Below are 24,099 nucleotides of genomic sequence, written 5' to 3' on the forward strand. Positions count from 1 at the left end.
TGAATGAATTATAAGTAAATTCAATTAAAAAAATTTCACAAAATTCATCTTCAAAATAATCCATTGAAATCTATATATTTTTTAATATTAACAAATATTTTGAAGTGAAAAAAAGTATTAATTGAATATCATCAGATTTTAATGTATTCCTAAAAAGATCTTTATTATTTTAATTAAATATTATTATATTTTGACATACCTTTAAATTTTTTAATTATTTTAATTCAATAACACGTGACTTTTTATATTAAAAAAATTCATTACATATCATAAAACTTTATATAATAATTTTAAAAAAAATTCAATCCAATGCACCTAATTAATATAAATGAACATAAATGTGGATTATTTTAAGAAAAAATAGGTTGTGTGTACATATAACTATCTTAGCTCAATACTTTAATGAGAAAGCTGGTACATTGCGCAGACATAACCATCAATATTTCATTAAAGTTGTGGCTACTCTTTCCATTATAAATTAAAGATGGAGATAAAAATTAAGAACGTTTGGTGAATATGTATGCAGGGATATTAATGCAAAAAATATAAGTGGCGGAGTTGTTTGTACAGTAGGCAGGGAGTACAACTTTTGGTTACTGTGATTACTCATTAAAGTGGGCAAAATTAAACCTACTTGACCTTATTAACTTTAAAATATGTTTGGATTTGTTTTTTAATAGTATTTTTTAGGAAAATAACTAAAAAAAGTCAAAATAAGTGTTTGGATAAACTTTTCTAGTAGCACTCTTAGGAGAAAAAAAAAATCTATCTTAAAAATAAAATTTTAAAAAATTAATGAGAGATAAATTTTATAAATTAACTTATGTATAAAAAAAATTAATTTATAAATAATTTTTTTAACTAGAAACACTTTTGAAAAACTTTATTTATATATATCATCTGAAATCAGCATAATATAAAGATTGGGAGGAGTGGGGAGTTACAATTCCTTAATGTCAAGGAATGTTTACAATATTTTTTCTTTCTTTTTCATAATATGTGTTGTATTAGAAGAAAAAATAAATAAATAAAATGTTATATTATATTTTTAGTATAATATTAATTATCTCTTTCTTATTTATACTTCTCATAATATTTTTTGAAAAATAATTATTATATTACTTACTTCTAGTAAAATAAATTATCATAAAATTAATTTTATAAAATTATTATTTTATTTCATCTATTTATTAATTTATCTTTATTTGTATAAAATAACTTAGAACAATACTTATTAAGAATGTAGGTCGGATACCTTTTCTCCAATTTTGCAGCATATTGTTTTACTATTATTAAATACTTTTTGTTTTAGAAAAAGTCATCTACCCAAAACCAATATGATGATATATATTGATTAATCTGTTTCTTCACACTTGAATAAACTTGAACGAGACGGCAAGATTAGATTATGTGAAGTGCAGCAGCAGCAGGGGCTTTTTGATTTGCAGTGGCACAACACAAATACTTGTCTAGGAGGCTATAGTATACCATAATTAATACATATAGGTTTGGTCAGGTTAGGTCACTCGAGAGGTCGAATCCTTCAGATTAAGGAGAAAAGGCATAAATATTTGTCCTTGTAGCAGCAGGGAATTCAAGTTGCCAGATGGTACCTATACCAGCCAACCGTCGTTAAAAGTTGTCTCTTAATTTCTAGCTCTCAACTTTCCCATCATAATATTGTTCTCATCTTTAAAAACAGCCACTAGCCGTGTAGCCCGACATTTCAGTATGCAATCAAAAGCTTAACCAAAGTCTTCAAAAAAAAAGAAAACACTCCAAATACTTCGACAAACGCGTGCCCTTTAAAACATCGTCAACCACTAAACCACATTGTACAAAATTAAATATATTATATAGTACACATGTATGCGAACCAATCTTACTCAAGACAGGACAGATAAAATATAGAGTTATATACTCAATTATAAACTAAAAGAATTTTATGTGAATTGAGATTTGAGACATGCGCATGGAATTTGGGAAAGGCTTAATGCTTCTCTTAGGTAGCAACTTGGGTTGATCCAAAGTGGAGTGTATAGCGTTCTATTTTGAAATAATGTGGTGTTTGAAGTAGTATATTTTGTTGAATTCTATATTGGGCTGCAAAAGGTACAGTTGAAGAAAAGTTAGTGGGATGTGAAGGGTTCAAATCCCTTGCCTAAATAATGGGAGAAGGGTCCATAAATGAATGATTAGAAAGAGTGATGTTGGTAATGGTGTGAAAAGGAAAGCGAAGAAGAGCGCACACCATTTTGACCACTAATGGAACAGCTAGTTTCCAAGTTCTATATGGCGGGTCACAACTCATAACAAAAAAGGAGCAAAAGAAAACCAATAAAAGGAAGATTCCTCTTCCCAATTCGTATCCACCCACTGCATAAAAGGAAGTTCCAGTAAGTAGTTGCGTTTTTAAACCGTAGCCACCAAGCTTATAGTAGAACATTTTACAACGATCTTGCTACCTACCAACCCACCCCGCAAAAATCGGCACCGAGGTAGGACTAGTCTAATGCATGTTCTTAAGTTAGGTATTCACCCCTTAAATCATTCTAAACCTTACTTTAAGGGAATTAAACAAGTGAGAAACCGAAAGTGACACAGTTCCAAAAAATAAGATTAAAACTTGGGCAAAGTCTCCATGGTTGTTTCATTGTTAGTTCCAAATAAAAGACCGTAGCATAATTAAGAATATCTATCTGGACCTCTGTTTATGGACATCCTCACGTTCTCTGTTTCTGCTTTTAGACTCTAATAGTTATAGTCTCACTCTAGCCAAAGACAAACTTCCATGTGCTAGCTATCATCCATAGGAATGGGACTGGCGTGGTCACCTTATGGAATTATTGTAACATGGGTGTGGTTACACAAAAGTGTAGCACTTTAGTTGGTTGTGGTGTTCCAATCCATATTAAAGTTTCATTTTGCTAATTTGCACATTAAAAATGATATTAAAGGTTATTAGGATTGTAATTTGAACTAGAGAACAGTATCATAAACAGTTAAAGTAAAACACAGATTCTTTCCTGGTTAGGGTTTAGGTCCCATGTTAGATCCAATCCAAGGATTTCTAGGGTTAGTTGCTTGCATAATAATTGTCTTGCTTGGCCTTTACGTCTACTTCTCTCTTTATCTTTCTCATCCGGAAATTGGAGTCCAGCATTTTGTATCATTGTAGGATTAGGACGTGCAGTACACAAATATCTGTAACCTTTTTATTGGACGATAGAAAAAGTTTCTGATTCCTATGGTTTAACAGTGCAGAGAATGAGAAGAAGAAGAATCTTTTATCCGGAAACTACTATTTTTAATGGGTTATCCACTTTTTTACACAGTTTTAAAACTCGACTAGGCCCAATTAATTTGAGAAAACCTGGGAATGACATCATTAAAAAATTAGCAATCAAGTCTAGATTTTGTCATTACTAGACTACATAAATTATCATTAGACTGTATCAAATTTTGTGATTATATCTGATAAATATAGTGTATATATATATATATATATGTATTATATTTTTTTATTGATAATATATGGTTCTTTTGATTAATTCTTTTATAGTAAAATATTTTTCTATGTTTTCCTTCATACAAACAATAATACAAAAGGTAATTTTGGATATGATGAAACTTTAACCTAATTGAATGTAAGTATTTATTATCTTTTTTTTTTTTTAGAGGAAAGTATTTATTATCTTAATGATCATTATATCAATATCAATATATTTGTTGTTATGTAATTTTGACTTAAATAATTTATATAGTATATTTTTTAATATAAATTTATATATTTAATTATATTAATTTATATAATTTAATGAAATTATAATTTGATTGTTTTGTTAGAATTATATTGACTACAATTTTTAAGAATTTTTTCAAGAAATGAAATGAATGTTATTTAAATTTATAAGTATGGAATATATATGATATAAATATTATTTTTAAAAATGAATAAAAAATCTGATGATGAGATTTAACTAACAACTTATCGGTTCGATTTCTAATTTATTAACTTAATATTCGAACTGATTTGATGATTAATCTAGATTCTAAAACATTGCTTTTTTATTTAAGCTAAAAATCACTATAAAATTTGTAAATTCTTCACTTTCTTTGCTATTCACTTTAATTTAAATTATTTTCTAAGGTTTTACCATGCAACTCACGCTCTTCTCTCTCCAGTCCTGTATTTAAGTTTCTCACACTTTACTTCTTTCTTCTTCACTGCACATATTCACTACTTATCATTCAGGAACATTGGAATCGATGTTTTCTTTTGAAAATTTGTTGATAATTTTTTTAAATTTTCATTTTTTTTTTGTAATAGCAACTTGGTCTCTAGTATAATTTTCATTTTAGTGAATGGCATTTATATCTATTCCCTCCAAGACCTTTGCTATAGGGTTGGGCAGCGATCGCTTATGTCAGTTTCAGGCCTAAAAGGCCCAACACAATGGATATTAATCAACCTAAACAAACGGGATTTTAATTTTGCGTGCATTGGCTGTGGATAGCTTAAACTTTTTGTTAACATATATTTTAGTTAGCTATTTCATAATTGAAATTCAAAAATATAATTTGAAAGTAAATTGTTTTGAATTAACTCATTCAAACTATATGAATATTTATTTAAAATAACATTAAGTAATTTTGAAAAGATTAACAGATAAAATAATTGGTTATACTCGTATTAAATTGGATAGAAATATATTAATTTTAATTTTATTATTTTAGCCAATATGTTTTATGAAGTTGTTCATCTTAAACTGTAGTTGTCGCCTATTTTGTCACCCAAGGGATAGTTACTAGCAACATAATCCTGGTTACCATTTGAATTAAAAATAAAAATAAAAAAGTTATTCTCAAGCAGGTACAATTTAAGTTGGCTTTTTACCAACTAATGGTAAATAACAAACATCGTTTTAGGATGTTATCTATGATTAATTAGGACGTTGCTATTTTAGCTCAAAATAAGTCATGTATATGTAATTATATTAAATATTAAAAAAGAGTTTTATTATATATATTTCTTCTATCTCAAATTAATTACAATTTTAACCTTTAAAAATTGTCTAAAAATGATTAATTAGTTCACTCTTCAATGTAATATTAATAATTTTTTAAATTTGTTCCTTCATTAATTATTTAATTATTGTTATTAAAAGTAATGTTTTCATTGAGAGAGTGAGATTATTTTAATAAATTGTAAAAAAAAAATTATGTATTTATTATTATTCTTAATATATGTATAATAACCTTAAATTAGTTACTGTCATTATGAGACAGATAAAATAATTTCAAACAAAAATATATTTAGTGAAAGAACTTCATTAATGACGTGTATCGTTGTATATCAGCATTCATCTTAGGAAGAAAAAAAATGTTCTTAACCTATCTCAATTTCTTTCTATTGAAAAAACAAAAACTTTGTATTAATTTTGGTATTATAAGATTTTTTTTGCATTCTATATATATTGACTATCAAAAAGGAAAATTTTTACATTGATAGTGGTAAAAAAAATTATGCTATCATTCAATTATATTTCATCACACACAATAAGTTTATTCATTTTTACAGAATTTATGTAAATTAATGAGTAAAAAAATTAAATTCCAAATACATAAATTCTCTACATTCATGACAACAGTTTTACAACAAAACTATTACTTTTATGCATGTATAAACAAAGATAAATACAAAGATCTCATTAAAATTTACAATAAAACTAAATTTTTATTAATTAGCTAATTATATAAAATCTTTTACATGGTTAATATATACTTATTTGAACTATTGTATAATATTAAATTCAAATTTTATTTTCTTAATAAAAAAATGCATACAAATTAAACTTTTTTAAAAAAATAAATTACTATTTTGTTTGGCTTGTTTGGGTCAGGCGGATGTTCCTTCTTATCTTGTTCCTTTTTAACGAGACGATCTTGTGGCGTCTCCATGTCCTGCTGCCGCTGGTAGTGAAATTTCCTTCTTTTGTTTGGTTATTAACAAAAATAAATAAAATAAAAGTCAGTCGCTATCTCAACTAGTAAAACCACAATTGGGTATTACTATTATAGATACTAGCACCAAAATTGACGCTACTCTATGCTTCGTTAAAAATCACAAAGCAACAAAACTTTTTTGTAATAATTTTTCGAGTTTGCCAAGTGTACGTGTAGTACTTTTATTAGTCTATACAAAAAATTGTGTATACAAAGTGAATTATCTATTTTGTTACTAACTTTATAATAGTAAGATAATTGAATAAATTAGTTTGAAATTGATTTTCAACCGATTCCACTAGTTTAGGAAATCTTTTTTTTTATTAGTTTAAGGTTCAACAACTAATTTGATTTTAAAAATATTATCATATATTAAAGTTACAAATAAGAGTTTTAACATAAATATTATTGTAATCACTCTAATTATAATAATTTTGGAATAGTTAGAAATTTTAATGGATAAAAAATAAAATCTAATATATATGGATGATAATATGAAATAATAATTTAACGTAACTAACCAGATATGAAGATATAAATAATATTTTATAAAAAAAATTACAAGTTGTAAACAAATTTCCGATTCTAGAGACTAAATTAAAAAAATAAATAAATAAATAATTCAATCACAAATATTTCAGTTAGAAACTTAACTGAAATAATAACAATAACAATAAATAGAATCGAATTTGAAATAATATCATTCTTTATTGTTATATCATATATTATATATATATATATATATATATATATATAATTTAATATAAATAATTCCGTTAAATCTGATTAGGTCAACCACAATGTATTTTATTTGAATTTATCAACGGTTATTGTAAAGTTCAAGTATCCATCAAATATTCACATTAAGACTGTTATACATATTTATATAAATAAAAAAATACAGCGATAAAATTACTATTTTTTAATTATTATTATTATTTGTAAAATATATTTTAATAACTAAATTAAAAATAAAACGTGTTGATACAATAATAAATAAGTTATGTATTAATTTATATCATTATGTATTTATATAGAATAACTTGTATAATTTTTCTCATATTAACTTATCTAAAAGTTTGTTTTTGATAAGTTAGTTTCACTTTATTAATTATTTTTTATTTTGTAGGGAATTATAGACAAATTTATATAAATAAGTTCAATCAAACTTATTTGATATACAAACTTATTTTAATAATATCTAACTTAATTTTTAATCAGTTATTTCAAGGAACCTACGAAATATATTAATTTTAATTTATAAATTATTTTTTTATTTATTTTCATTCTTATTAATCTATTTGAAATAAATACGTACCTTAAATAATTAAATATGATATTTTATATAATTTTATATTTATTAGTTAATCCCATCAAACATTTAGTGAAAATTACTTAATAACTATTAAAATTAATATTGTATTAACAAAATTATATAATAATATAATATAAACAGTTTTATTTTTACTAAATACATTTAAATCTATTAAATTTAATTATATTTGACGAATCAACTTTATATAGATAAATAATCAATCATATCTTCAATGCTTGGAGTTTAATATCAATATTATTAACGTTAACAAATTAATTTCATTTAATAAAGAATAATTTAATTTTTTTTTTAGTCTCTATAATATAATTTTTTAATCTTTATACTTACGTATATAGATACATAATCAATGATATTATCAATGTTTGGAGTTTAAAATCAACATAATTGATATTAATAATTTAGTTATTATTAAGAGATGATTTAAATATAATTTTTAGTTTATATAATTTTATAATATTCACTTTTTAGTCTCTACCGTTAAAAATATTCTTTTAGTCTTTGTATATTATATTTTTATTTTAGTTTATATTGTCTATTGATATTGGCTAGGGGTGATTACTAAAAGATTAAATTTATAATATTTTAAAAATTAGGGGGTGATTACTAACCCAATATCAGTCCTAAAATTAAAAAGTAAAAAGAAAAAGAAAAGTAAATGATGAGTTCCAACGGATTACTAATTCAAGTTGATTAAAAATAAGTTTAAAATGATTAATTTTGATTGAGCTTGAATCGAGTTTTTAGACGAATTGATACTCAAGTTCAACTATCTAAATAAAATAAAAGTTAAAGTAATTATTATTTAAGTTTAATAGTTGATCTTATTTTGATCCATCTTTAATATTTATTGCTGATGTACAAAAAAATTTAATTGAAGGTATAATTTGTAACTTCTTTTTTGTATCGTATACCTAAAGAAATTATTATAATATTTTAATTATTTGAAACTTGAGTAATTTTATTCACTTTGAGTCTAAATAAACTGAATAATATTTCAATGACTGAACATATAAAAAAGGATATAAGAATTGAAAATAAAAGATAATACATTAAATAAATAAAAAATTATTCGGACCAATTAAATGACTCAAAATTAAAATATCTCTACCAATAGAAAATTATTTATTAATATTAAAACCTGCTTAAATTGATAAATTATTTGATCAAGTTCAAGTCTAAATAATACAACTCGTGAGTTATACTGGTTAGAAATCGACTGTACCCAACTATTAACCCTAACAAAAACTAAAAAAGAAAACAAAAGTCATATGTATAAAGGCTCAAATAATTTTTACCTACTACATTGAATAAAATGTAAAATTCATAAAATTATAGAAACCAAAATGATATTTTAATCACAAGAGACTAAAGAATAAAATAAATAAAATACTACTTATGGACCTTTTATTAAAGAGACAAATAACTAATTTACCAAAAAAAGAATTAGTTAAGTTAGTTGGACTTAATTCCAAAAAAAAAAAAAAACTCATCAAATTAAATAGATGAAATGATAGTTATATTTAATCACGTCACTCTTAACTTAAAAGATAAATTTTAACATTAATAAATATCACTTATATTATTAATACATATATTCACATTAAAAATCAATTAATAGACTTCATAATAAATTATTGATATAAATAAAATTAGCAATTAATATAGCCAAACATAAATTTATATTTCTAATAATTTTTAATTATATTATTATAATAAATTATTTCTTATTTTGTTGATAATTTATTTTTGTCAAAAAATTGACCGATAATTTTTAGTGAGATTTCTACTCTTAACCATATTTTTGATTATATACAAGATTTAACTCAAAATGTTTAAAATGGTAGAGTAATAATACTACTCAGACCAACTAATTGATGATAAAAAATGTATATTATTTTTATTGCAGTGTAAGGTAAGAAAAACTTGAATTTAAAAAATAGTCATAAGATTTATGAGGGAGCAAGTAAAACTTTAGAGCAATAAATAATTAATTTAGTAGAGGCATTGAGTAATAAATAATAATCCAATGAGAAATGGCAATTACGAAAGTACCCACCCTCTTCGTCTGGGTTTGGTTTGGGTTTCCAGCAATAATAGAAAAGTAATTAGCAGATGAAGCAATGGCATTTTTGTTAGAGACCTTCCACACTCTACTCTTATGAACATTTTCACCACTCTCTCTCACCCAATTTTTTCTGCTTTTCTCTTTTCCCCCAATCGATTCCATTTCTCTCTAATTAGCGTCTTCCTTCGTTTCCAAGTCAGCGTTAAGGTACGATTGCTTTTGATTTCCCTTCGATTTTCTGCTTTTCTAACCCAACCTAATTCGGATCGCAGTTGTGGTTTTAGGGTTTGCGATGAAGATCGAGGAACTGGACGACGTTGAGTGTAGCAGCGACGAGAGGCAGATTGTGAGCGTTGATGCTAAGAGAGCGTTGGTGGGAGCAGGTGCACGGATCCTGTTCTATCCCACACTCTTGTATAATGTGCTTCGTAACAAGATTGAAGCTGAGTTCAGGTGGTGGGATCAAATCGACGAGGTTTTGCTCTCTCAATAATCTTTAATTTTGTTCTCGATTCTTGATTAATTCTGCTTTTGTTGTTTTCTATTGTGGAATTTGTGTTTTTTTAATGGTGTTTGGAAATCAAATCGAGTAAAATGTTAAATTATGTTTGTCGCTTTTTTTTTTTTTTTTTTTTTTTTTTTTAGTTTCTGTTACTGGGCGCTGTTCCGTTCCCCAAGGACGTTCCTCAGTTGAAGACGCTTGGTGTGGGTGGTGTGATTACTCTCAACGAGCCTTATGAAACCTTGGTGCCTTCGAAGTTGTATCGGGTAATTGGTGATATCCCCTTTCCATTTTTTGAATGTCCTGTCTTTGCATTTTGTGTGATGCTTATGAGTTATGCAGAAACTCTACTTTCTGATGAGGGTTTGTGTGTTTAATTGATACAGGAATAATGAATTTCCATATAATCATGGTAGTTTCACTATGCGGTATAAACTGTTGCTGATATGTGGGTTTATTTGCTTGGTTTGTTTCAGGCTCACGGGATTGATCATTTGGTCATTCCCACTAGAGATTACCTCTTTGCCCCCTCATTTGTTGATATCGACCGGGCTGTGCAGTTCATTCACCGTGGGTATTTTATTTTTAAATTAATTTTGGGAAATTGGGGGGAGGGTAAATGTATCAATCAATTTTGGGTGCTGGTGCTGAGATATAGTTCTTTTGGTGTATTAACTTTGTATTATGGAAGAGAATGCAACTTGCGGTAAAACTACGTATGTTCACTGTAAAGCCGGGCGGGGGAGGAGTACAACAATTGTGCTTTGTTATCTGGTAATTGATGATCTTTACGATTGAGTTATGGCATCAATGAAGCTTCAATGTACTGAACGTTTTCCATGTGGTCTACTTATGTTTCTAGGTTGAATACAAGCACATGACACCTGCTGCCGCACTGGAATATGTTCGGTCTCGAAGGCCTAGAGTCCTACTAGCACCATCACAGTGGAAGGTATGACCAAGTCCTTTTTGTGTGCGCGTGTTCCGAGCCATCTAGAAGGCTAGTGGTTCAATGCAATCATTGTAGTACTTTTTTTGGTGGTTATTTCTCTCCTTGGTATTTGGATTTTGTAACTGTTGCTTGTATTGTAAACAGGCTGTTCAAAACTATAACAAGCGAAGGCCATGTCCTTTACCATACTCACCCTCTGGGGACGCAGTTCTTATAACCAAAGCTGATCTTGAAGGCTATCATAGCACATGTGATGCTGGTATGGAGCTGGCCATTGTTCCTAAAGTGCCAAAGACTAAACCCATGATTGCAAGATTATCTTGCCTGTTTGCATCCTTAAAGGTGTCTGGTAGTAGTGTACCAATGACCAGGCGGCTCCCGGTTTCTGAGTCACGTGCTTGCTAAGCCAGCTTGACATGGTATGTCAAGCAGGTGGCCTGTACAGAAGATGATGATGAAAATAAGTGAAATTTGATAATTTCCTTCAAAGTCGGTACAATTGTGTTACATGAAGAGAGGATGGATAGAAAGAAAAGATCGGAGAGAAGGTTTCTCCAATGTTGTGTTACAGGTTAAGAGGAACATGTTGTAGTTTCTTGACTTTTTGTACATATGTCTTCCTTTTGCATGTTTGTTAATCCAAGTGAATCCTTGTGCAAGTTAAAGCATTGTTTGTGAAATCAACAGAATTTGTCAGGTGGTGACGTAATAGTTACTAGTCTTTTTTGCAGATACTAAACCATAGCCGATTCACCTGCCTAATCTGTACCCTGTATCCTATGCAGAATTGATGTCAAACTCTCAAATTAACCCGCTGACTATTGAGAGTTTATAATTCCATTTTTCTGGATAGTCTCAGATAAATTTGTTAAGCCAGTATAAACTCGCGTAAATTTTTGTGGAAAAATATTGGCAATACATTTTCTAACGTTCTTTTCAATACATTCTCTGATGAAATTTATAATTATTGAGTTTAACAGCATTCATGTTATTGCGGATTTGTGGACTGCCGTATGGCGTGTATGCTGATACGTTGTAATGTGTTCCTCACTTTCATCCGTCCGAATAAGTGGCTAAAAAAAAAGCCGCAAATTTTAACTGGGTTTGAGGTTTGACTGGTTTGGTTGCACAACTGATTTAAATCTACACATGATCTGGATCAGTGACTGATTAATCTTGATTGACCAAAATAATAATAAAGTAAACAGTTAAACTGTGGCTACAACAGTCTAGCTTGAAAGCAGTAAAGTAATTAAAATTTGTTAATATTGTTGCTCGATGTTTCAACATGTAAATTGGTCTCCCCTTAATTGTTTCTTGTGTCTAATTGCCAAAATATTTCAAACCTGTCTTTTCTTTTTTATTTGGTCAGGAAATTTTTCGCCTAAGGTTCCCTCTGATGCATGCGATATATAGGCTGGGCAGATTCAATTTAATCACAATATAAATATTTTTATTATCTAATGACATTATAATATATAGTAAGATATATAATTACTTTAAAAATTATATTTATAGTAATTTAAATTAGTTGATAATATAAATATCTTTATATAGAAGTTGTATAAAAATTAAATTTAAATATATATATATTTTATTCAAAAATTGGCAACCAAGCATTTTAAGCAAATGACAAGGCACCCGAGTCATTATAGCCACATGTATGTGGAATGGAGCATATACTGTAAGGCATCAGCATCACCAAATGGTTCAGTAATGATTCCACGTCTTATTGGGATTAGGAGATAGATTCATGAAAGAAGGATAACTAAACAAAGTTCGTTCTTACAAACAGGAGGGGGACAATAATTTATTCTGGATTAGTGGGCAGTGTAAATGTTAGCATTCGTTTGCCTGACCTAATTTGGGCTTAGCATATTATTTCTAGAAACATGATACACACACAGGTCCAAGATCTTTCCTTTTTTTTATTTTTATTTTTATTGGGTTGGGGGTGGGAGTGCTCAACCCACTCTACAACATGAGACAAGGATTCATAAACGCAATTATTATTAGGAATGTGCAAACACACTTGAACAAATAACTAGTAAGGCCGAATATTAATTTTCTGTGTAACTCGTTCCTGTTCTATACTCCCAAAAATATCTCTGCAATATGTTGGATTTTTTGTCCATAACACAAGTTTGTTTTTAAAACAGCTAAAAATATATCCACCCTCATTAGATTTAGATTACTATATACGTGCATGTTTGCTTATGCCTTTTCCTAATAGAGTACACGTTATGAGGCAAAACTTAAAACAAAACCCAAATGCAATTTTAAAAAGAAAATTGTTCCCACAAACGATACCAAACGCTTGACACCAACCCAAGGTTAGGATTATTTCAATTGAATTTAGGAATTTTCTTAATCTTTTTTAGCCAAGTTTCGATGGACACACTTGCAAAGACTTTGATACTAAAATGTAAAAATAAAAAAAATAAAGAAGCTAAAGTTAAAGTGTAGCCATACTTAAGGCCTTTTAGGCTTTACTTCTATGATTCCTCAAGTTGATGTAATATCTTTTATGAAGAATTGTTAAATAGATTAATTTGATCTCACCTGTTGGGTCAAACATGAAAAATAAGTTGATATGATTCTTGTTTTCTTTAGTTTAACTTAGCCTATTAACTAGATCAAATTAGATTAAGTCATTTTTAAAAAATTAATTTTACATTAATTTAAAGGAAAAATAAAATAAAAACAAAAAAAGCATTAGACCAAATTGACTTGCTATCTTTCGAGTCTAATTTTAACTAGCCCAATTAACCCGTTGGATTATGTCAATGAGTTTGATCTTTTTTGAGTATAAAAATAACAAGTTTAACCTAATAAATCAACGTGACAAACTATATCAATTTTTACTCTTGTATGCTATGATACATGAAAAGTGTTTCTCACTATTTTGAATTCTTTGATACTTTTTATTAATAGATTATAGAATAAATTATATAAACACTCCTTGAGTTTTTGTAACATTACACAAATATTTCTTTTTTATACCCTTATATTAATCCTCGTTAATTGTTTTGAAAACATTATACTATAAAACACTTTATACATTATATTAATTCTCTTATCTGAAAAACATTACATTTAACTCCTACATATATTATAAGGATACCGTTAACATTGAAAAAACATGAAGTATTAGTATAATTCTAAAACATATCTCCGGTGTCAGGCTAATCTAGTCCGGATTATATTCATGATCTATGAGTACATTTTTACGCAAACTTTGGTGCAAGGTGAAATGAAGGGTACGAAAATAAGGTAAAAGGGGGATAATTGGGCTCGGTAGCATTGAAGTGACGTACGACGTATTTGCTTTATGTACTTATATTAAGCAGGCTTGAGAAGCCAAAACAGTTTCTAAAATGATTTAACAATGTGTGTGATTCAACTTAATTCTCCACAGGAGAATGAGGGACAAAATTAAAACTAGCCATTGGTGGTGTCTGTGGAAGAATCTGAAAAAGATGGATCAGAGCATGTCGTTATATTCGTCCTTGCACTACCACCATTCCTCCTGCGACTTCTTTACGGGACCAAATCTAAGCCATACCAACAAACCATAACATTGCCAGTACTCTCCATATATGCTCCTTCAAAAGCACCAAAATCCCCCATAAAGCCTAATTATTCAATATCATCTTTTTAGGTCTTCTTTAAATTTTAAATTAAAGAATACGGAGATACTTCATATCTCGCTAATTTCATTTTAACTCATCCTCTCTTTTCTTCTTTATTTTATTTAGAACATCAATCTAAGAACAGTAGTTTAAAGATTCTCCTAGCATTTGATTTTAAGAGATCCAAAGTTATAGGTATCGTATCACGATTATATATAAATAAAATGAGAAATATAGTTGTAGTGGGCTCTCTTTCTCTCCTATACACTGAAAGAAAGTATGGGTAGCTAGGAGTTTGGGTACGTTACGCAGTTATTTAAAAAGATACAATAATAAAAGAGCCTAAAAAGTTTATTCTTGTCTTCTCATTCTCTATTCATTCCCCTCTTTATTCCGTTCAGAAACTACAATGAAGTTGCCCCCTCTTCCATCTTGTCATTCTTGTGTTTAGCTTTATTGCATGCATGTCCCATTAAAGCATTAACAATGCAATTTACTCTCTTTCTCTCTAAAGATGAGATAACCACATCTTTACTCTAATAATACAGCAAGAAAAGCTCGAATCTAACTCAGAATAAAGCAATAAAGATGTGTCTGTCTCCTCGTATATATATTTTTATATATATCACTCTCTTTCTGAAAAACCAAACAAGAAAATTAAGAGAACCTCGATTACAAAATGCTTGTCTAAGGCTCAAAGTATTCAATTAGAAATTGAATTTTCCTCCTTAATTCCTTAAATACGACACACATGCTGTACATGCCTTTAGAAAGTTAATTATTAATAATGTTCGTAAGTGGTGTGTGCAATTTAAAGCATATGAAGGGAAGGGAAAAAAAAAAGGCTTGTGCATGCGTTTATCGTTTCAATCGGTTCAAACTTGAAACATAGAGTACTCTTTGATCAGTTAAGGGACCCATCAAAACTAAAAGATCTTCTTGAAACTCATCTCCTAAAGTAAAATTTCTTTTTATTAGGAAAACATCCGCACCAGTAAAAGCTCCAAGGGAGAAGCGATTTACTGCAAATTTCTGTACATGGTCGTAGCGCAAAGAAAGCATATATAGTCGTGAATGCATGAGAATCAACTATCAGGACATACAAATTATTTTAATTCGTACATCCATATATTCTACGTTTGCATGAATACTACGTTGTTATTCATTTAGCCTGCTCTTATATGTAGTGACATTAAACAACGAAGATAATAATAAAATTAAAATTAAGGACCTTGTGCAAAACAATTCAAATCCTAGCTCCTACGACGAAGTTGATTATAGTCTACGTTCACTTCTCTTTACAATGAATGATCAATGGTGAATTGAGTAAAACGTGCGATTATGTTATGTATCTTAATAGTGTGAAATATGTCCCTTTTCGTTTCACGCTGTAATGTTGTTATTTATAGTATAAACGTTGAGATTATGCAATATATATCAAACTTTTAATTTTATCAATAAAAAATATTATAATGAAGACAACGAAAATCAAACCTAAATTGCCCTAGTGATAGAGAATCAAACATTTAATAACTTGATTTGATTTATAAAATATTTTAGTTATAAAATTAGTAATTAGGAATGGGTTATTTGATTTACTTTATTTTATTTTAGTAGTGTTTAAATTTAAATTTTATTGATTTTGACTTAATTCAATTTTTATTATTGAATTCGACATTTTTGCCTTAAATATTTTTTTATGCATGCTAATAATTTAATATATTTTAAATAAGAAAATTGTAGTAAATCATTAAAATTAAACTAATTCTTTTATTTTATCTTAAAAATATTTTAAATAGTAATTAATTTGGCTCCTGAAAATTTATGCTTATATAATTTGGTTCCTGATCATCAACTTTATATATATAAAAAACAAATTATCAACTTTATGACATTCATTCAAAAAATCCACTTAATTCTTGAATGTTATAACTTTATGGCAACATAATCTTCCAATTTGTCTACTTAATGACAAACTTGGGGCATATTTTCTTTGAATTTTTTATTTTTAATTATTTTCACTTTTAACTTAATTTAAAAAATATTTTATTTTTCAAAGTTATCATATGAAATAATAAAGTTTTGTAATCTATGAAAAAATATTTTTTTTTTCTAATATAGATCTTTTAATAATAGTAAAAAAATGAAAATAATTAGTGACATTTTATAATTAAAACTAAAGATAGAAAATATTCTTTTAAGCCAAATAGCTAGGCACTTAATTTTTAAATTCATGATCAATCTTTCAATGGAATAGAACTAATTTGTCATGAAGTAAACAGATTCAAGGATTAAATTGTATACACAAATTTTCAGAGAAAATATCACTTTTGGTTATGAAATAATATACGTACTCTATTTTGAAAATTTTGATTATAAATTAATGCACAAAAAAAACTTATAAATTAATTCAAATACATTTTTATAATAAATTTTGAGTATAAGATTTTATTTATGAATAAATCAAAGTCAAATTAATTTTAATTTTCCAAACAACCCAAAATGAGCAGCTACCTGTTTTATTTTGTGACGTGACAACAATTTGAATTCTGAATGAAGGCCACGAGTAACATAACCTTGGTCCTTAAAAATCTTGCAGCACTGGCTTGAGGTTTCCACCTAAAGTTCTAGATAATAAATTCTAAAAGAGAAAGCAAAAGTTACATGATTCCTCTCTAACCTTTAAAAAATGTCGAAAGAAGTAGAAAGTGAAGCTCAACGACAAGCAATTACTTACAGCACATAAAAGAGAGAAATTGTATGAGAAAAATTAAATTCATGTTTTAGCAGATTTAGGTCAATGATTCAAATTAATTCTTTAGTAAAATCATAAAAATGCTAACCGTATGAAAAATACCTGAATATATATCGTTTGGTACATGATTCTCAAACAAATGAACTTAATTGATTTAGTGTAAAAATCTCACCTCACCTTATCTTAATAGCATATATACCTAATTAACTATATAGCACGAGCAACAAGGTGGTCCCGAGTTTGCTCAATCTCATTGGTATATATTTCTTGTGTAAAAAACAGGAAAAGTGAACTAATACAGACATATATCTTAAAATAATAAAATAATATGAATAATAAGAGGGATGATACTGTAATCATATTATGTGATGATTTTCATGCAGCAGTATGCATTTAACTTTGTGACTTTGGTCGTTCTCCGCCAGGGAGAGCAGCTTTTGCTTCAAATAATTTTTTTTTCTTTTCCTTTTTTCTTTCTCCCTTTCTTTCCAACTTGTTCCGTTGCACACAGTTAGTTCCGTTGAGAGCCACCAAAGCTTATCATAAACTGACATCATTGGAAAAAAGAAAGAAAATGAGAAAACCATGGATCTGATTACTTGGCTTTTTGTTGAAAAGAAACTTGAGGTATGCTTCAAGCATTAATGATGACCACAATGATGTTGTCTTGTTTGTGGTTTTTTTTTTTAATTGTTTCTTTTGTTGTCTACTACTGATGATGATCCTGCAGGTTGCCAGGGTCTGGCCAGTAAGAAGAGTACTTCAACCATTCAGCTTCTTGTTGGTTTGTAATTGATGACTCCTGCAAGGAAATTGCCGATAATGAAAAGATTAGGGTTTGTTTAGTTAAATGAAATATATGCGCACTCCGAGGAAGCAGAAGAATAGGGAAGGGTTTTAATTGATTGGCTAGCTCATATATAGTCAAAAGTCATTCACCATTTCTTTCCTAATAAGGACAGGATTGGTTGCAAAAATAAAAGATATTTTAAGTCACTGTCACCTTTTCCATCTCTTCCTTCTCATAGAAAAACAATTAAAATTTTCAAAAAATACTCAATATCAAGGTAGGAGCAGTGTTTCCATGAGAGAAAATGTTAGTAGAAGCTTTTCTGTCATGTAAAGAAAGATATTCTACTGTTCAGATATGCAAACATGAAGATAACAGCTAAAAGTAATAAAGAGAAAAGATGAAGGCTTCTTGTCAGCAATTCAAATAAAAATAATGAAATTGTTTTCATTATTTCTTTTAATCATTTGGAGTTATATTATTAGTACAACATAATTTTACAATATTTTTTTTATTTCTCTTTATCAGATGGATCATGTTATTACACATTTTTCTCTCTTTCTCTTTATCACTCGTAGTTGGACAAGAAAATTTCTCCATTATGGCAAACATAAGTTCATATATTTTAGAGTCAAAAGGTTAATTATTAATTACCTCTTTGATATCAGTTGAAGTGCACCCCATGATGAGTTCCTCCAAACCAGAGCCAGACCTTCCTCCTAGTTTATGATGTTGTTGCTGCTGTTGCTGCCATGTGGATATATATATTTTTAAAAGACAACAATCAAATTCAAAGCCCACATCTCAATCATCATGTTTGAACAAGCCAAAAAGTGAAAAGACAGTTTCATGCTCATAATTTAGTAAGCACTTATAAAAGCTTCCTCAGTTAGTTGCCTCGTGCACCATATATACCATGCAGAATCAGTCTATTTTAGACTTAATTCAACATATTGAGTGCTCCTTTGATTAAAACTACCATTTCTTTTTTCCTACTGTTTATGAACGTCTTCTTTATACACAATAGGAAATAACATATTTCTTCATAAAATCCTTTCTTATATGTGAAGTGTAAATTGAGTCTACCGACACCTTTGTTTCTTTCTATTCTGTCTCTATGATTTAGTTCCTATCTATAATTTGGATCAAGGAAATTAAAGGAGAAAGACGAGTAAAGCCTCACATACTGCTGAAATTGTATGTGTCACTGTCAATCAATTTACTCCCTATATAAGTTTATTTCATTACTTAATTTTACAAATTATCATTCACTTTAATCCGTTTTGCCTACATATATATATATATATATATATATATATATATATATATATATATTAATTTTCAATAAAGACTAAAGTGAACACACTCTAGGCCAAAAGAAATACACAGGAAAAAAAAAACTTAAGTGAATGAAATTTACAATTTCAAAAACCAATGTGGTGATTTACTCAGGAAAATATTATAAGCAAACCATCTTTAAGAAACTCTGGTTTGGATGATGATTAATTACCTGAAAATTTTCATTTTGGAGCATTATTCTGGAGACATGGTAAGAGTTGTCGTCTAGGATTATGGATGCATGGTGAAGGGGTGGAGGAGAGATGATGGTTGAGATGGGATGCGAAGGTGTACTGATATGGAAGGCTGTGGTTGCAATTTGTTGGTGCGCATGCTGCTGTTGTTGATGATGATGTGCTACATGTCGTTCATGTGCTTCATCGCATGATCCTGATGCTTGAACTTCTCTTGCTCTCGAAGCTTCTCCTATTCCAACCTGCAATAGTCATCATCATCTGAAATTCTAAACCATCATCAAATATTTGATCGACCTAGCAACCTCTCATCTATTTTTTTTTTTTTTTTTTTTTGAGCTTCTGTCTGTAGATATTATTGTTTAGCTCTAACTATCAACATGCATGCATGTGACCCAAATTCATTATTCAATAATTCAATAACATATAAAGTTACCTTTTTAAGGTGGGTAATAAACAAGTGGTGGTTGGCTGACGCTGATTTATTATCAGGTTAGGTCCATTCAATTTTATGCGGTTTATGCAAGCAATGCTTATGTCAACGCCTTCCCTGTACGACCCTTTCATGTTCTTTCGCCTTTTTGCACAAACCATATTTACCAAATGAACGTTGAAATCAGGTATATTATTCGGAGTAAATTATACCACGCATATGAGGTTTCCAGATTTTGTAAATAAACCTCCCTATTCTTTCCATTTTTATACTCACTCTTATTAATTGTTTAAAAAATATGACACTAATAGACATTATATCTCTTGTAAAGAATGTTGTTGTAACCGTTAAACAAACATGATAATTATGAAATCTTAAGAAACTTTAAGGAATAATACTAATATAATTTAACCAATTATTTACAGTTTTCTTTTTTTGGTAAACCAATTATTTATAGTTAAATAATTTTTTTTTATACAAGAGTAGAGAGAATAAATCTGAGTTACGTACCATTGAATAGACAGTCATTTTTATGGAAAATGATTGGTGATGAAAATGCTAATTGACACTCAGAGGGAGAAATTAGACTCGAAAATAAAAAAATTATAGTATTAATGAGTTATATGTATGACAAGAAGACAAATATATATATAAAAGAATAAAATGTGACCATATACTAGTTTTCCATTTTTTATACCATAGAAGAAATAAATTTGTGAACCAGTTAGTATAGTTATATTGTCATTAAGTGAAACGTCATGCTCGTTAAATGCTACTGAGAAAGTTGCGAATAATTAAATAAAAGTGCCCAAACGAATGTGTTGTAATTCTTATATAGATGGAAGCGAGTTTGCGGGGATGTACCTCATCGAAGCTTTTTCTGAACGGGATGAAGCCAAAATGATCAGAGTTGAGTTGTTGAAGATCCAAGGCAGTGTTGAACGTTGTCATTGGAGGGACCCCAACAACCGCAGACATTTCATCTCTATGAGTAACAATTTCCTTAGAAGAACAACTTCCACTTCCACTCTCTCTTATTCCACTGTTAGGTTGTTGTTGATCTCCACTTCCTTCACCAGTTGTGGCACTTCTATCTGACCAGTTGCATTGCCTTGGTTGCGTTTGGTAGAATATCTTTGACACCACAAGTTCTCCCTCTTTCTCTTCCTCGTGCTGGCCCAGATGGTACTGGTGCATCACCCAGTTGGTCTTTTCTGGTTTTCTGTTCTTCCCGAAGTTGGTGTAGAGCACTAGAATCTTCTTGCAACCCTTTTGCTTGCCGTTAACCAAGACTGGTCTGGTCTTACCTGTCTTGTGCCATCGGGTTTCTCCTCCTTGCAAGTCGCATTCGTTTTGAATCTTTCTCCTCTTTCGTGTCCCCGTTGTGTATGCCTTTGAGGGCCTGTGGAAGAAGTGTCTGCTTAAGCCATCTCTTGTCACTCCTAAAATCAAAGTTAGGTCAACTTAGGTGAACCCTTTTGACCAAGTATCCAAGTTTTGCACAAATATCAATGCAGATCTTCTGTTGTTAAATAATAAACATATCAAGTTTATAAATTTAATATTAAAAAATTTACAACAATTCACTCACATTCTACAACTAATTCAGCTAGACTTTATCAATTATACATATAATAAGTATTGCGATCTAATAAAAATGAAAATTAATAAAGCGTTTGTAATGTATAAAAGAAGAAAGTATGTCTATAGTGAATATTAAATTTAAATAAAATTAACTTTTATGATTTTGTTGGATATGTTGCACACTCTAAAACCTAAATTAGTAGAGGCTATTTGACGAGTTTTACTAATTGAATATCTGAACCTGGAAGTTTCTCAGGATGGGTGTAACAAATCCCATCTTCTCCTTCAATGGTGGGAATGAACTCATCTATCAAAGGGTGTGATCTCATATTCTTTGCCTCAACTTTGGCTTCAAGATGTTCAATGAGTTCTTGGTCTGTTGGATCAAACTTCACTCCCGCTGGGAGACCTAGCCAGTCCTGCCGGTCCCATTGAAATTCAAATTAAAACAAAGAAAGCAAAAGGGAGAGTTAAGAAGAAGAGTGTACAAGAGAGAGAGAAAGAAATTAAAGAAGACGAAAAGCTTTAACATATGCAAAAACACTTTAGTATTAAATTAATTGAACTATATAGTCCAATGATAAAACAGGCGTAAACATGTGAATATGGTATACTTTTGTCGTGTGATTCTTCTTCATATTGTCAAAGGCTTTTCGTTGAAGGCAAGAATATTACTGAGATAGATTTAGTTTTTTTTTTTTTTTTTTTTTCCCATACCGGCTTCCCTTCAAATTTGTGACCACAACCAGGGCACTGTTTGGATCCACACAGTTGATGCTCTTCAAGCTTGGCATCTATGAGATCAGAGCTCCTAACACAACTCAAGTTGCTCATCTTATTCATGCTGTGCCACCTTTTGACGTGTTATGATGCTATTGTGCTATCTCTCTTGATGAAACTTTATGAACCCTTCAATTGATATTCTCTTAATATCAAATTCTCCACAACGCAGCATATCTCTCTTGTATATAACAGCAAAATTTATCCAAGAGCTAGCTTGATTGATTGAGACCAGAACAAAAGTTTTCCTAAAAAAATCAAGAGAAGAATCAAAATTGGATGACATATTACAATCATATCCAGTGATTTGAAAGCAAAAATAAGAACAATTAATCAAAATATAAGAAGTAGGCTTTGGCTTTCACAGGTTTATGAACTATCAAGAAATAGATGGTTGATCAGGCTATGATTCAATTCAGAAGCTAGCAAAAGAAGAACACCAACACATAAAGGGTAAACAAAGATTAAAAAAATAAAAACCTTGAGTATAGACAAAAGGAAATTTTGTTTTTTTTTGAAAATATTAATTCTCTCAAGGATGTGGCTGTTTGAGAGAATAAATCAAATCCAAAGCAATAAATTCTGCAGAATATGGGTGAGAGTATGAAGAAAGAGAGGAAACAGTTACAATAGGGTTGAGCTATAAACCTGCTTTAACCATGGAAAACACCAGAATTCCCTCTAGGTAGGTACTTTAACTGAAGGGCAGTGAGGAAAATTATAAAGGAAAAGTTGTGTTGTTCGAACACACACAGCAACTTTAAGGCTTTGGTAATTGATGAAGCGCATGTATGATGTAGGCGGTTTATGTGATAAAAAGAAAGAGAGAGAAAGAAAGAAAGAAAATCCGGTTGATTTTTCTAACTAAAACATCAAAACAAGGCCAATACTGTCTTCTCTCCCTTTACCTTACATATCCATCCTAATATACTGTAGCCACCCTACACCTTTCTTTCACCCTTGACTGCAAAAGCAATAAAGCAATAAACGCCAACGCAGCTCTTATTAATCATGCAAAATTTTATTTCTAACCAAATAAATGAATAACACATATATTGTTATTTAATCGCACACTCTTTTATATTAAATTTTATTAATTAATTGACAATATAGTATACCGAGAGTACATATATACAAAAACTCAAGAAAAATCCAAATGAAAAAAAAAAAAAATTAACCGATGGAATGAGTATTTTAATGAATAATGCTAAGTTTTTTTTTTTTTTTTTTTAATCGGTGGTTACAATTTCTCAACGTGAAAACTCACTTTCTCTTTTTTTTTTTTTTTGGTTAGTGTTCAATATGTAAAATCTCACTTTCTCTAAATAAGAGTCAGTGTCACAAATCTTAGAACATAGATCGAGTAGTACTAAACATGGACAGAATTAACAGTCACATTATTCTCACTCACATAAGAGATTAACGTGAGAAGTATAATAAAGCCAAGTTTTAAAATTACTTGTGGGAGATAATTAAGAGAGTGAGAAAAGGATGATAGAAACTCACATGGGTTATGAGGTGGAGTGCAGATGATGATGCTTTTGGTATGAATGTTTTGCGCACACACGCAGCGAGATATGGGTATTAGGAGGTGGCTTGATAATCAAGGAAAATGAGCAAACGTACTTGATGGACCACCACCTTCTCTTCTAATTAATTAATTACTTTACTTAATTATTCTATATCTTTTTTCTTAAACCTAAATACACGATCAATAGAGTTCGAGAGAAAA

The 24,099-nt window shown here is 29.2% G+C and overlaps 2 protein-coding genes across 6 annotated transcripts; one reads left to right on the top strand and one right to left on the bottom strand.

The window, feature by feature from the left end:
• Window positions 1-9,453: 9,453 nt before the first annotated feature.
• On the top strand, window positions 9,454-11,572 carry LOC109799566 (phosphatidylglycerophosphate phosphatase PTPMT2). Of its 2 annotated transcripts, none has more exons than XM_020360146.3 (7): window positions 9,454-9,614; window positions 9,692-9,882; window positions 10,053-10,175; window positions 10,386-10,479; window positions 10,601-10,683; window positions 10,772-10,861; window positions 11,006-11,572. In XM_020360146.3, the coding sequence occupies exons 2-7, from the start codon at window positions 9,700-9,702 to the stop codon at window positions 11,264-11,266; spliced, it is 834 nt and encodes a 277-aa protein (XP_020215735.1). In that variant the 5' UTR covers window positions 9,454-9,614; window positions 9,692-9,699; the 3' UTR covers window positions 11,267-11,572. The 2 variants fall into 2 exon arrangements, with proteins under 2 accessions (XP_020215735.1, XP_020215736.1); XM_020360147.3 differs by having other exon boundaries at window positions 9,458-9,614; window positions 9,680-9,882.
• A 5,712-nt stretch (window positions 11,573-17,284) lies between these two features.
• On the bottom strand, window positions 17,285-23,892 carry LOC109799600 (NAC domain-containing protein 75). Of its 4 annotated transcripts, none has more exons than XM_029271458.2 (7): window positions 23,874-23,892; window positions 22,305-22,615; window positions 21,829-22,006; window positions 20,868-21,445; window positions 19,549-19,812; window positions 18,693-18,785; window positions 17,285-18,050 (listed from the first exon to the last, which is right to left on the bottom strand). In XM_029271458.2, the coding sequence occupies exons 2-7, from the start codon at window positions 22,428-22,430 to the stop codon at window positions 17,958-17,960; spliced, it is 1,332 nt and encodes a 443-aa protein (XP_029127291.1). In that variant the 5' UTR covers window positions 22,431-22,615; window positions 23,874-23,892; the 3' UTR covers window positions 17,285-17,957. The 4 variants fall into 4 exon arrangements, with proteins under 4 accessions (XP_029127291.1, XP_020215774.1, XP_029127290.1 ...); XM_020360185.3 differs by lacking the exon at window positions 23,874-23,892 and adding an exon at window positions 23,016-23,266; XM_029271457.2 differs by lacking the exon at window positions 23,874-23,892 and adding an exon at window positions 22,848-22,966.
• Between the last annotated feature and the right edge of the window lie 207 nt (window positions 23,893-24,099).

Source organism: Cajanus cajan, chromosome 2 (genome assembly GCF_000230855.2).
Source record: "Cajanus cajan strain Asha chromosome 2, NIPB_CcT2T_4, whole genome shotgun sequence".
NCBI lineage: Eukaryota > Viridiplantae > Streptophyta > Magnoliopsida > Fabales > Fabaceae > Cajanus > Cajanus cajan.